The sequence below is a fragment of the Pristiophorus japonicus genome, chromosome 13 (assembly GCF_044704955.1).
Source record: "Pristiophorus japonicus isolate sPriJap1 chromosome 13, sPriJap1.hap1, whole genome shotgun sequence".
Lineage (NCBI taxonomy): Eukaryota > Metazoa > Chordata > Chondrichthyes > Pristiophoridae > Pristiophorus > Pristiophorus japonicus.
Genome location: NC_091989.1, coordinates 90061032 through 90075456, shown reverse-complemented (window position 1 = coordinate 90075456; position 14425 = coordinate 90061032). Strand labels below are relative to the sequence as shown.

Genomic DNA, 14425 nt, shown 5'->3' with positions numbered 1-14425 from the left:
GCGGCAGCCGATTCACTAACCCATTGTGTGTGGCAGCCAACATTGCACTGCCTAGCACCGGAATGATTTCTTTAGTGTAAGTCTGTAATTGTGTCTCAATACGTGCTAATTTGGGTCTACTGGCTTTAAGTGGCCATAGCTTCTCAAATTGCTGAACGCCCATGAGTGACTGGCTGGCCCCAGTGTCCAGCTCCATGCGTACTGGGATACCGTTTAATAAAACCCTCATCATCATTGGTGCCGTTTTGGTGTATGAACTGTGAATGTTCACCACATGGACCCGCTGAACCTCGGCGTCCATCGATTTGCCCCAAAAGTCATCCTGCCTCAAAGAACCCTCTTCTGGTCCATCCGCCTCATATATTAGTCTGGTTGCAGACTTCCTGCACATTCGAGCTAGTGGCCACTGAGATTGCAGTTCCTGCAGACAAACTGTTGAAATCTGCAAGATCTAGCTGAGTGTTGTCCCCCACACCTCCAGCATGAGTTAAAGTTTCCATTGTTGGGAACAAAGGGACTATGGCCAGGCATTCCGCGCTGACTGTCCCTTTAACTGCTCTTAAGTACCCTATTAGTGGGTGTCAATGGCCCCATCCCGGGCCGCATTGTCCACTGTGATGGCGTGAATGTCCGTTCAGCCTGCCATTGTCTCTGTTGAAGTCCTACTCTGGGATCTATTGCTGCCTGGGGAGTGTCAGACTGCCCCTGCCTGCCTGCGGGGCTCTGAGTCGCATTGATGATGTTGACTCCCTGATCCATCGCCACGTTAGAGGCAGAATTGCACGCGTATATTATTTTCGTCTCTTTCTCCCCCGCCATGAAAGTCTGAGCTATCAATGCCGCCGCTTCCAAGGTCAAATCCTTGGTCTCAATTAATTTGCGGAAAATTACCGCATGACCGATGCCCTCGATAAAGAAGTCCCTTAGCATCTCCCCCCTGAAGGCGTCTGTGAACTTAGAGGCTGGCCAAACGCCGGAGGTTCGCTACGAAGTCCGGTGTGCTCTGTCCTTCACGACGTCGGTGGGTGTAGAATCTGTGTCGTGCCATATGTATGCTACTCGCCGGTTTGAGGTGCTCCCCGATCAATTTGCTAAATTCTTCAAAGGTTTTGTCCGTCGGCTTTTCGGGTGCTAGTAAGTCCTTCATGAGCGCGTAAGTCTTTGGTCCGCAGCTGGTCAAAAGATGAGCCCTTTGCTTGTCGGCCGCTGCATCCCCCAGCCAGTCTTTCGTAACGAAGCTTTGCTGAAGCCTCTCGACAAAATCGTCCCAGTCTTCCCCACCACAGTACCGTTCCTCTGTGCTGCCGCTGGCCATTCTCGTGGGTCGTGAATTCCCGTTTCTCGTCGCCAATGTAAAATCCTTACTCTACAGTATGAAACCACACGAGGCACATTCTGGGGACAAGGTCACTCAGTGACCTTAACTCTATTCACAGGCTTCCAAAGACGATGACCCTGCGTGGGACCTCCCTTTTTATACCTGTGTGATCAGGTAAAGAGTGTCTCCCACAAGTTCACCCCTTGTGGTCAAGGTATGCATCTAGGTTGAGTGTATACAGTAATACAGTGGTGTTACATTGTGGTTACATACATGGCAAGAATTTTGCTGTAATGTGGCCCTTTTTGCTTTTTGCCTTGGGTTTCTCTGCCCTCCACTTTTACTTTTCTTCTTTCTATCTTTTGCTTCTGCCCCCATTCTACTTCCCTCTGTCTCCCTGCGTAGGTTCCCATCCTCCTGACATATTAGTTTAACCCCTCCCCAACAGCACTAGCAAACATTCCCCCTAGGACATTGGTTCCGGTCCTGCCCAGGTCAGACCATCCAGTTTGTACTGGTCCCACCTCCCCCAGAACCGGTTCCAATGTCCCAGGAATTTTAATCCCTCCCTCCTGCACCACTCCTCAAGCCACGTATTCATCTGAGCTATCCTGCAATTCCTACTCTGACTAGCATGTGGCACTGGAAGCAATCCTGAGATTACTACCTTTGAGGTCCTACTTTTTAATTTAGCTCCTAGCTCCCTAAATTCGTCTTGTAGGACCTCATCCTGTTTTTTACGTATATCGTTGGTAATATACGACAACTGGCTGTTCACCCTCCCCCTTCAAAATGTCCTGCAGCCACTCCGAGACATCCTTGACCCTTGCACCAAGGAGGCAACATACCATCCCGGAGACTCGATTGCGGCCGCAGAAACATCTATCTATTCCCCTTACAATAGAATACCTTACCACTATAGCTCTCCCACTCTTTTTCCTGCCCTCCTGTGCAGCAGAGCCACCCATGGTGCCATGAACTTGGCTGATGCTGCCCTCCCCTGATGAGTCATCCCCCTCAACAGTACCCAAAGCGGTGTATCTGTTTTGCAGGGGAATGACCGCAGGGGACCCCTGCACTACCTTCTTTCCACTGCTCTTCCTGTTGGTCACCCATCCCCTATCTGGCTGTGTACCCTTTACCTGCGCTGTGATCAACTCACTAAACATGCTATTCACGTCATCCTCAGCATTGCGGATGCTCCAGAGTAAATCCACCCACAGCTCCAGTGCCGCAACATGGTCTGTCAGGTGCTGCAGCCGGATGCACCTTTATGTGGCACCTTGTCAAATGCTTTCTAGAAGTCCAAATACACCACATCCACTGGTTCCCCTTTATCCATCCTGTTCATTACATCCTCAAAGAATTCTGGCAAATTTGTCAAACATGTCTTCCCTTTCATAAATCCATGCTGACTCTGCCTGACCGAATTTTGCTTTTCCAAATGTCCTGCTACTGCTTCTTTAATAATGGCCTCCAATATTTTCCCAACCACAGATGTTAGGCTAACTGGTCTATAGTTTCCTGCTTTTTGTCTGCCTGCTTTTTAAAATCTGTATTATTAATTCATCTATTTTGTTGTGAATTCTTCGCGCATTCATATATAGTGCCTTTAGCTTTGACTTTTTCTCTATTTTTCCCTGATGTCATTTTAGTCACTGATGCCCTATTATTTTTGTTACTCTATCTGCCCGTTCCTGACCCACTCTGCTCATCTTTACCCAGATCACTACTCTGCCCAACAACCTTTCATCTATTACGTTTGAATTTACCCTTTCCTGAATCCTCCCACCCCCCTTCATTAGTTTAAAGCCATATCTACCATCCTAGTTAAAATACAGGTTGTTAACTCACTATGTCAATCGGCCTTTCCCGATTAAAAAGGGCGATATTATTTCCTCTGGCGGGAGAGTCCAGGAAAAAGAGGTATAACCTTAAAATTAAAGCTGGACCGTTCAGGGGTGATATTGAAATGCACTTCTTTACACAAAAGGTAGTGAAATACTGCAACTCTCTCCCCCCAAAAAACTGTTGAGGCTGAGGGTCAATTGAGAATTTCAAAGCTGAGATTGAGAGGTTTTGTTAGAGAAGGGAATGGAACCAATGGCAGCTGGATGGTATTAAGACACAGATCAGCCATGATCTAATTGAATGGTAGAACAGGCTCGATAGCTGAATGGCCTCTTGTTCCTGTGCTCCTGCTCTGGAGCTTCGGGTCCTGAGTCCTGGCCAGCAGTAAGTCCAGTTCTTCCTTCACCCCTCCTCACCCACCTGTGGTCCCCCACTGCCCTCAGTGAAGTATCATCGCCATCCTTCTAAGAGAAAGTGTTGAGTTGATTGGTTCAGTCCAGCTTCATCAATGAGCACGAGCCTGTGCCGGTCAGATTCATGGGGAGAATATGGGATGGAGGTGCGCGGAGTCGGAGGAGGTGTATTGGCATGGGTGGAGAGTTGGCTGGCAAGCAGGGGGCGGAGAGTCAGGGTGGATGGGTCCTTTTCCGGTTGGAAATCAGTGGTTAGTGGTGTGCCACAGGGATCAGTGCTGGGACCACAACTGTTTACAATATACATAGATGGCCTAGAGGAGGGGACGGAGTGTGGTGCAACAAAATTTGCGGATGACACTAAGATTGGTGGGAGGGCGGGTTGTGTGGAGGGCTCGGGAAGGCTGCAAGGAGATTTGGATGGGTTGAGCGAATGGGCTAGGGTTTGGCAGATGGAATACAATGTCGGAAGGTGTGGGGTCATCCACCTTGGGAAAAAACAGTAAAGGGGAATATTGTTTGAGTGGGGAGAGATTACGGCGTGCTGTGGTGCGGAGGGACCTGGGGGTCCTTGTGCATGAATCCCAAAAAGTTGGTTTGCAGGTGCAGCAGGTAATCAGGAAGGCGAATGGAATGTTGGCCTTCATTGCGGGAGGGATGGAGTGCAAAAGCGGGGAGGTCTTGCTGCAACTGTATGGGGTATTGGTGGGGCCGCACCTGGAGTACTGCGTGCAGTTTTGGTCGCCTTGCTTGGGGAGGGATGTACTAGCTTTGGAAGGGGTACACGGACGATTCACTAGGCTGATTCCAGAAATGAAGGGGTTACCTTGTGATGATGGATTGAGTAGACTGGGTCTTTGCTCCTTGGAGTTCAGAGGGATGAGGGGTGATCTTATAGAGACATTTGGAATCATGAAAGGGATGGACAGGATAGTGGCAGAGAGGTTTTTCCATTGGTGGGGGGGACTGGAACTGGGGAGCACGGCCTCGGAATGCGGAGGAGCCAATTTAAAACCGAGTTGAGAAAGAATTTCTTCTCCCAGAGGGTTGTGAATCTGTGGAATTCTCTGCCAAGGAAGCAGTTGAGGCTAGCTCATTGAATGTTTTCAAGTCAAAGATAGATAGATTTTTAACCAATAAGGGAATTGGGGGTTGCGGGGAGGGGGCGGGTAAGTGGAGCTGAGTCCACGACCAGATCAGCCATGATCTTATTTAATGGCGGAGCAGGCTCGAGGGGCTAGATGGCCTACTCCTGTTCCTAATTCTTATCTTATTATAATATGAAATTGGTCACTGACTGATTGGCATGGCAACACTAATAATACATGTATCACTGCTGCTAGGTTACATCGCATGACATCACAATACTTATGTAAATGTCACAGCCTTATGACATCACTGGTACTGCAGGGCTTAGCAGCTAACCTTTGACACACTGACACACAGGTACACGATGACACAGACACACACACACTCATAAATATACACACACACACTTACAAATATACACACACACTTACAAATACAGAAACACACACTTACAAATACAGACACACACTTTATCATCATCATAGGCAGTCCCTCAAAACGAGGATGATTTGATTCCATGCCAAAAAAGCCATGAGTTCACAGGTGTTTCAATGAAGGACCTAATATTCCAGGTCCCGAACTACATCATGAAGGGTGGAAGATGCCGGTGTGTGGATTTTTTTTAACGTGTGGTGGCCGTTGCACACCAGCCACCACATGGGCTTGACAGAGCTAGGTCTTGGTCCAGTGGCAAGGATTGACAGGCTGGATGGACACCATATTTATATACTCGTGGCGCTGTCTGACTGTCTCTCAGATGCACTTCCCAACAGATGTCCCTGGGAAGTGAACAGGAGCAGAAACTCTGGATCATTAGCCCAAGGGAGCTGAGGCCAGTTGTTGCATCTCTGCACTGTCTGGGGATTCACACCCTGGTTAAACATTAAAAAAAATGCTGAAAACATTCTCAGGGAGCACCTGTGGAGAGAGTTAGAACAAGACGTTGGAGGTGAACAATTTTTAAGCCAGGGAAAAGAGGGGGGCAAAGAACAAAAAGGAGTGTCTGTAATGGGGAGGGCAGGGATTATTCAATGTGTCTGTCCTGGGAGGGATACTCTCACCGCCTGCTGTATGTGACTAGTCGGCCATGGGGTGCATGCTCTGTACTTTTGGGTGTGTTGCCCCTTTAAGGGGCGGGTCCGTTTCCTGTTGTGTGAACCGGAAGTGATGCTCTGGGCGGCGCGAGCCGGCAGCGGCGGTTAAACGGCGGCGAAACGGCGGCAGGAGGATGGCTTCCAGGGCTAAGCGTCCCAAGGTGGGCAGCCGGGACCCCGGGACCCCTCGGGCAGGGACAACACACAGCCCGGCCCCGAACCGACAGCCGGTCCTGCCTCCCGGGGTTTGCAGTACTTGGGGTTCGGGTCAGACCGCGGGGTGGGCCGGGCTCGGCTCGGCTCCCAGAGGTTGACGAAGGGGGACTGAAGGGGAAAGGGGCGAGGATCGGGGGTGGTAGAGGGTTGGGGGAAGGGGAGGATCAGGGGGCAATGGGAGGGGACGGTGGTGTAGGAGGGGGCTGGGGGGAGAGGATCAGGGGCAGTGGGGAGGGGGGATCAGAGTGCGAGGGGTAGAGGATCAGGGGGCGGGGATCAGTGGGCAGGGAGAAGGGCAGTTAAAGTGAGGAGGGGTTGTGTGGGTGAGGAGTAGAGAGAGTCTGAGACCTGGGAGAAGGAAAACAGCTCGAAGGTGCAAAGAAAAAGGGGGGAAAGTGTGTGGTCCGGGTGGAGGAGCAGGTGGAAAAGTGAAATGGGGATGTTGGGAGCAGCAGAAGGGGACAAGTGAAGACTTTCAGCCTAGCAGTCGGAGCTGCATTCAATCCCAGTTTGAGTGGGAGCAGAGTTGAGCAAAAGACCCGTAGGACATTGTGCCATCCAAAATAACGAGCAGGAGGTGTAAAAGATAGAAAAGAAAAGCAAGCATTTATATAGTGCCTCAAAGCGCTTTACAGCCAATGAAGTACTTTTGGAGTCAAGTCACTGTTGCAATGTGGGAAACGCGTCAGCCTATTTGCTCACAGCAAGCTCCCACAAACAGCAATGTGATAATGACCAGATAATCTGTTTTTGTTATGTTGATTGGGGGATAAATATTGGCCAGGACACTGGGGATAATGCCATGGGATCTTTTAGGGTCTGAGAGAGCAGACGGGGCCTCGGTTTAACATCTCATCCGAAAGACGCCACCTCTGACAGTGCAGCACTCCCTCAGCACTGCACTGGACTGTCAGCCTTGACTTTTGTGCTCAAGTCTCTGGAGTAGGACTTGAACCCACAACCTTCTGACTCCGAGGCGAGGGTGCTGCCTACTAGTGAAGTGTGGTGGGCCTGCGTTTATTGTGCTTTCAAGCGCAGGCGAATGTCAAACATTCCCGGGATTGAGATCAGACTGCAGGCTGCAGTCGTGTTTGGCGTGAATGAGAATTACAGTCTCCAGGAATTCATCAGGTTCCTGAGAGGGTGAGAAAACATGAAATGGGAGGAGGGTGGTGTGGCAGGTGGGACGTGTGTCGTCAGAAGCGATGTTGCTGTTCTTTAACTGGATATCTGGAGCTTCACTGCTGAGCTAAATCCCGTCATCACCCCAATGTAGTAATCACTGTATGGTGTGATCAGGAAGAGGGTTGATCCTGGCTGGTTTTCCCCACCCAGGAATACTGAGGCTAATTGTAGCACCCTTGCCCCACTCCTCTCGCATCCCAGGGATTGAGGCTGGGGCCTTTTCCTATTGTGTCACTATGGGCAGTGCCACTGAGCTCATGGGGAGCTGAGCTGGGACCGTCATTCTGTGCCCACTGTCTGATCTTCTTGCTGTTTCTCCCACACCACAGGTGGAGTCTGCAGAGACACCCAAAAATCCAGAACAGAAGATCGAGGAAGCACTGGCCCAATTTCTGGATTGGTGCAGACAATCGGGGCTGGAGCTAAGCCCAAAGGTGAGGGGGGAGAGAATTGGCATCTCTGTCCCTTTTTAATTAGCCCAACAGAGTGTAAATGAGCCGGGTAGAGATTAAGAAGCTTGTTCCATTCCACTAGCTGTCAGGGAATTCTCAGTTGCTCCCTGATCCTCAAAGCATCTCGAGGGGGAGGATACTTGCTTGTTGGATGTGGATGAGGCTTGACTGCTTTTCTCAGTGCACATAAATGTTTAATTACATTCAGCGGGTCCTAGGGAGGGTAGCCGTCTGCAGCCAACTGACTGCCAGTGCTGTTGGGGCTTGAGTGGACGAGGGAGACGGTGGAGCAGTTCGGAGATGCCGGAAGCAGTTAGTATTGATTCACTCAAATGCAAATGAGAGAGATTTGTGTCAGAAAATAACATTTTGGGATACACGATATGAGTAATTGGAGACGGGATGTGTGGCGAGCAGCGGGATTGGGAGGAACGGGTGACTTTGGACCTCAAAGCTCGCCACCACTGGGGTTTTCTCCACCTCGTGTCTGGGTCTGTTGTAGACTCATTGAGAGAGAGATTGATTGCTGTGATTGGTCAACAACTGCATTATCATTGGATCATGGGATGGTCGAAGGAGAACTAGATGGACGCTGGTCATTTTCCGTCCAGCAATTCCTGTGAGTATCTTGCCCCCAGGAATGGGGATAAGACTGTAGGGCACTGGGGAATCTTACTGCATTGCTGGTCACCCAGGCCGGGGCGCTGTCCACCCAATGGGGAATCGTGTGATCAGGGGAATGGATGCTTGTTGAATTTGTTGGGTTATGCCTTATTAGCTGTTTCTGAAGCAGCTTTGATCTGAAGCAAGGAGTAGGCTGTGCTTGTTATTGTCTAACTGTGTTATGTAGGGCAGCGCTGTGCCTTGGACAGGGAAAGCTATGAATTGCATTTTGTGTATCTGTGTGAATGTAGAGTCTGCTCGGCACTTGCTAACTATGTGGTTAACACAGAACAATCTGATTTGGGAATCACACTCCCCAACAAACATTAAAACCAGCCATGACAGTTCCACACCAATAACTCCATTAAAATAACTTTTTAACCATTCAAAAGTTGTAATTGAAATATAATTAATGGCTAAACACTTACTGAGCTGCAAGTGTCTGATCAATATTTTTTTATTCAACAAATGAATATAAACCAAACATAAGCAGTATTTCTGAGATAGGCACCTTTACACTCACCAGTAACAAACTCATTGTGGGTTCGTGAACGAAGCCCTCTGACCTTGGACATGCCAGCAAGACTATTTACAGTTCAGTACATGAGGTTAACGTGAGGTTAGTACGTAAGCACACCCCGAAGTAGGTAAAGTTAGTATGTAGTGACGGCAGCAGCCAGCTTCCCCGGTCCCACTCCCACTGAGCATTGCGGCTCACTCTGTTTATTCATCTCCAAACACTTCACCTGCTCGAGCGCCCAGGTCACCCCCGGGGCCCTCACTTTCAACGTTATACTCCCAGCATTCTACTCTCAACACTCAAAGCCCCCACTCCTACCCTTACCTCGTTAACCCTATAATCGGCACGTGCTACTATTTTACCGTACTTGCCTTAATACTGCCCCCTCCTGTATCTCTCAGAATCATAGTCTTACAGCACAGAAGGAGGCCATTCGGCTCATCGTGCCTGTGCCAGCTCTTTGAAAGAGCTGTCCAATTTACCCCCACACCGCCAGCATTTCCCCATAACCCTGCAATTTAGTCCACTTCAAGACCATGTCCAATTTCCTTGTGAAAGATCCAATGGTATCTGATTGAAGTTTCCTTTCAGGTTGTGCGTTCCAGATCATCGTAACCCTGTGTGGAAAAAAATTCTCAACATTCCCCCTCTAGTTCTTTTGTCAATTATTTTAAATCTATGACCTCTGGTTACCAACCCTTGTTTTAATCCTCACCGTGATCCCTTGATGTTCTCCCTCACCACCCCCCCCCCCTTTTTTTTTTTATTTAAAAACTAGTATTTGCAGTGCATTTACTGCGTGGTTTGCACAATATAATCTTTGTATTTCCTGATTCCCAACCAGGTTTATGTGAGCAAAGAGGGCACAGTGGCAGATTATGGCCTGGTGGCAAAGGATGAGATTGAAGAGGGAGAGCTGCTGTTCTCCGTTCCCAGGTCAGCACTGCTCAGCCAACACACTACGACAATCCGCGACCTACTGAAGAAAGGTACGTCGGCCAGAAATGGTGCTGGTGATCTGGAAACTTACTGCCCGGTGTGATACTGAGCCCTACGGGGGCTGAAAGATCCCAGGTTCAGTGCTCTGTCTCTGATGAATTGGCTGATCTGCAATTGGCCTCAATGCCTTGGGTTAGGCAGGAGGAAGTCAGCCAGGGTCCCTGCTCTTGAGGCTTCCTGTATCGGCTCAGATAGGGCCATCTGGGTGCTGGTGAAACTGAGACAGTGATCTCGGGTAAGGAAGAGAGAATACATTTCATAGAATTAAATAGTGATATGGCACAGAAAGAGGCCATTTAGCCCATCGTGCCTGTGCCGGCTCTTTAAAAGAGCTATCCAATTAGTCCCAGTCCCCTGCCCTTTCCCTATAGTCCTGCAATTTCCTGCCCTTCAAGTAATTATCCACGTCCCTTTAGAAAGTTACTATTGAATCTGCTTCTGCCACCATCAGACACTGCATTCCAGATCAAAATAGCTCACTGCATGGTTACTGACCCAACTGCTACTGAAAACAGTTTCTCCTTATTTACTCTTGTCAAAACGCTTAATGATTTTGAACATCTCTATCAAATCTCCTCTTAACCTTCTCTAGTCTCATCACGTAACTGATGTCCCTTATCCCCGGTACCATTCTAATAAATCTCCTCTGCACCCTCTCCAAGGTCTTGACATCCTTCCTAAAGTGCAGTGTCCAGCTGGGGCTTAACCAGTGATTTTATAAAGGTTCAACAGAGCAGGTCTCCAGCCATCCTGGTTGACCCTTGCCACTGAATAAAGGCCTAGCTCTGTCGAGCCCATGTGGTGGCTGATGTGCAACGGTCACCCCAGTTTTAAAAAAATCCACACAGAGGCATCTTCCACCCCTCAATTGGAGTTCAGGACTGGAACATCGGGTCCTTCATTGAAACATCTGTGAACTCATGTGGAAGCAAGTCATCCTCGTTTGAGGGACCGCCTATGATGATGAAAGGTTTAGCATAACTTATTTACGTTTGTGCTCTGTTTATAAAGCCAAGGAGCCTCTATGCTTTTTTAATGGCCTTTTTAACTTATCCTGCCACGTTCAAAGATTTATGTAATGCACCCACAGGTCTCTCTGTTCCTGCAACCCCTTTAATATTGTACCATTTAGTTTATATTGCCTCTCATTCTTCCTACCAAAATGTATCAATTAGAAACATAGAAAATAGGTACAGGAGTCGGCCATTCGGCCCTTCTAGCCTGTACCGCCATTCAATGAGTTCATGGCTGAACATGCAACTTCGGTACCCCATTCCTGCTTTCTCGCCATACCCCTTGATCCCCCGAGTAGTAAGGACTACATCTAACTCCTTTTTGAATATATTTAGTGAATTGGCCTCAACAACTTTCTGTGGTAGAGAATTCCACGGGTTCACCACTCTCTGGGTGAAGAAGTTTCTCCTCATCTCGGTCCTAAATGGCTTACCCCTTATCCTTAGACTGTGTCCCCTGGTTCTGGACTTCCCCAACATTGGGAACATTCTTCCTGCATCTAACCTGTCTAACCCCGTCAGAATTTTAAACGTTTCTATGAGATCCCCTCTCATTCTTCTGAACTCCAGTGAATACAAGCCCAGTTGATCCAGTCTTTCTTGATAGGTCAGTCCCGCCATCACGGGAATCAGTCTGGTGAACCTTCGCTGCACTCCCTCAATAGCAAGAATGTCCTTCCTCAGGTTAGGAGACCAAAACTGTACACAATACTCCAGGTGTGGCCTCACCAAGGCCCTGTACAACTGTAGCACCTCCCTGCCCCTGTACTCAAATCCCCTCGTTATGAAGGCCAACAAGCCATTTGCTTTCTTAACCGCCTGCTGTACCTGCATGCCAACCTTCAATGACTGATGTACCATGACACCCAGGTCTCATTGCACCTCCCCTTTTCCTAATCTGTCACCATTCAGATAATAGTCTGTCTCTCTGTTTTTACCACCAAAGTGGATAACCTCACATTTATCCACATTATACTTCATCTGCCATGCATTTGCCCACTCACCTAACCTATCCAAGTCGCTCTGCAGCCTCATAGCATCCTCTTCGCAGCTCACACTGCCACCCAACTTAGTATCATCCGCAAATTTGGAGATACTACATTTAATTCCCTCGTCTAAATCATTAATGTACAGTGTAAACAGCTGGGGCCCCAACACAGAACCTTGCGGTACCCCACTAGTCAGTCGCTGCCTGCCATTCTGAAAAGTCCCCATTTACTCCTACTCTTTGCTTCCTGTCTGACAACCAGTTCTCAATCCATGTCGGCACACTACCCCCAATCCCATGTGCTTTAACTTTGCACATTAATCTCTTGTGTGGGACCTTGTCGAAAGCCTTCTGAAAGTCCAAATATACCACATCAACTGGTTCTCCCTTGTCCACTCTACTGGAAACATCCTCAAAAAATTCCAGAAGATTTGTCAAGCATGATTTCCCTTTCACAAATCCATGCTGACTTGGCCCTATCATGTCACCTCTTTCCAAATGCACTGCTATGACATCCTTAATAATTGATTCCATCATTTTACCCACTACTGATGTCAGGCTGACCGGTCTATAATTCCCTGTTTTCTCTCTTCCTCCTTTTTTAAAAAGTGGGGTTACATTGGCTACCCTCCACTCGATAGGAACTGATCCGGAGTCTATGGAATGTTGGAAAATGACTGTCAATGCATCCGCTATTTCCAAGGCCACCTCCTTAAGTACTCTGGGATGCAGTCCATCAGGCCCTGGGGATTTATCGGCCTTCAATCCCATCAATTTCCCCAACACAATTTCCCGACTAATAAGGATTTCCCTCAGATCCTCCTTCTTACTAGACCCTCTGACCCCTTTTATATCCGGAAGGTTGTTTGTGTCCTCCTTAGTGAATATTGAACCAAAGTACTTGTTCAATTGGTCCGCCATCTGCAGGATAGCGCAGATGAATACGTGGCTTGAACAGTGTTGCAGCAGGGAGGGATTCAAATTCCTGGGGCATTGGAACCGGTTCTGCGGGAGATGGGACCAGTACAAACCGAACGGTCTGCACCTGGGCAGGTCCGGAACCAATGTCCTAGGGGGAGTGTTTGCTCGTGCTGTTGGGGAGGAGTTAAACTAATATGGCAGGGGGATGGGAACCAAAAAGGAGACAAAAGCAAAAGACAGAAAGGAGATGAGGAAAAGTGGAGGGCAGAGAAACGCAAGGCAAAGAACAAAAAGGGCCACTGTACAGCAAAATTCTAAAAGGACAACGGGTGTTAAAACAAGCCTGAAGGCTTTGTGTCTTAATGCAAGGAGTATCCGTAATAAGGTGGATGAATTAACTGTGTAAATAGATGTTAACAAATATGATGTGATTGGGATTACGGAGACGTGGCTCCAGGATGATCAGGGCTGGGAACTCAACATCCAGGGGTATTCAACATTCAGGAAGGATAGAATAAAAGGAAAAGGAGGTGGGGTAGCATTGCTGGTTAAGGAGGAGATTGATGCAATAGTTAGGAAGGACATTAGCTTGGATGATGTGGAATCTATATGGGTAGAGCTGCAGAACACCAAAGGGCAAAAAACGTTAGTGGGAGTTGTGTACAGACCTTCAAACAGTAGTAGTGATGTTGGGGAGGGCATCAAACAGGAAATTAGGGGTGCATGCAATAAGGGTGCAGCAGTTATAATGGGTGACTTTAATATGCACATAGATTGGGCTAACCAAACTGGAAGCAATACGGTGGAGGAGGATTTCCTGGAGTGTATAAGGGATGGTTTTCTAGACCAATATGTCGAGGAACCAACTAGGGGGGGAGGCCATCTTAGACTGGGTGTTGTGTAATGAGAGAGGATTAATTAGCAATCTCGTTGTGCGAGGCCCCTTGGGGAAGAGTGACCATAATATGGTGGAATTCTGCATTAGGCGGAGCATGAAACAGTTAATTCAGAGACCATGGTCCAAAACTTAAAGGCTAACTTTGAAGGTATGAGGCGTGAATTGGCTAGGATAGATTGGCGAATGATACTTAAGGGGTTGACAGTGGATGGGCAATGGCAGACATTTAGAGACCGCATGGATGAACTACAACAATTGTACATTCCTGTCTGGCGTAAAAATAAAAAAGGGAAGGTGGCTCAACCGTGGCTATCTAGGGAAATCAGGGATAGTATTAAAGCCAAGGAAGTGGCATACCAATTGGCCAGAAATAGCAGCGAACCCAGGGACTGGGAGAAATTTAGAACTCAGCAGAGGAGGACAAAGGGTTTGATTAGGGCAGGGAAAATGGAGTACGAGAAGAAGCTTGCATGGAACATTAAGACGGATTGCAAAGAGAAAAAGGTTAGTAAAGACAAACGTAGGTCCCCTGCAGTCAGAATCAGGGGAAGTCATAACGGGGAACAAAGAAATGGCGGACCAATTGAACAAGTACAAGTAATTGAACAAGTTCTTCACACTCTTCATTAAATTGCATCTGCTATGTGACTGCCCATGTCACCAGTCTGTCTATGTCCTCTTGAAGTCTGTTACTATCCTCATTGTTTACTACATTTCTGAGTTTTGTGTCATCTGCACACTTTGAAATAATTCCCTGTATACCCAAGTCCAGGTGATTAATATACATCAAAAAGAGCAGTGGTCC

General features: G+C 48.1%; 1 protein-coding gene across 2 annotated transcripts in view; it reads left to right on the top strand.

Moving 5' to 3' along the window:
- setd6 (SET domain containing 6, protein lysine methyltransferase) overlaps positions 1-14425 on the top strand; it is a 43719-nt gene that overhangs the window by 21052 nt on the left and 8242 nt on the right. Inside the window, exons 1-3 of one of the 2 annotated variants that reach the window (XM_070897744.1) lie at positions 5836-5926; positions 7496-7600; positions 9646-9790. In XM_070897744.1, the coding sequence (XP_070753845.1) occupies positions 5900-5926; positions 7496-7600; positions 9646-9790 (277 nt within the window). In that variant the 5' untranslated portion in view covers positions 5836-5899. Of the gene's footprint in view, positions 1-5835; positions 5927-7495; positions 7601-9645; positions 9791-14425 lie in introns of those variants that run through there. The other variant, XM_070897745.1, reaches the window with a different exon arrangement.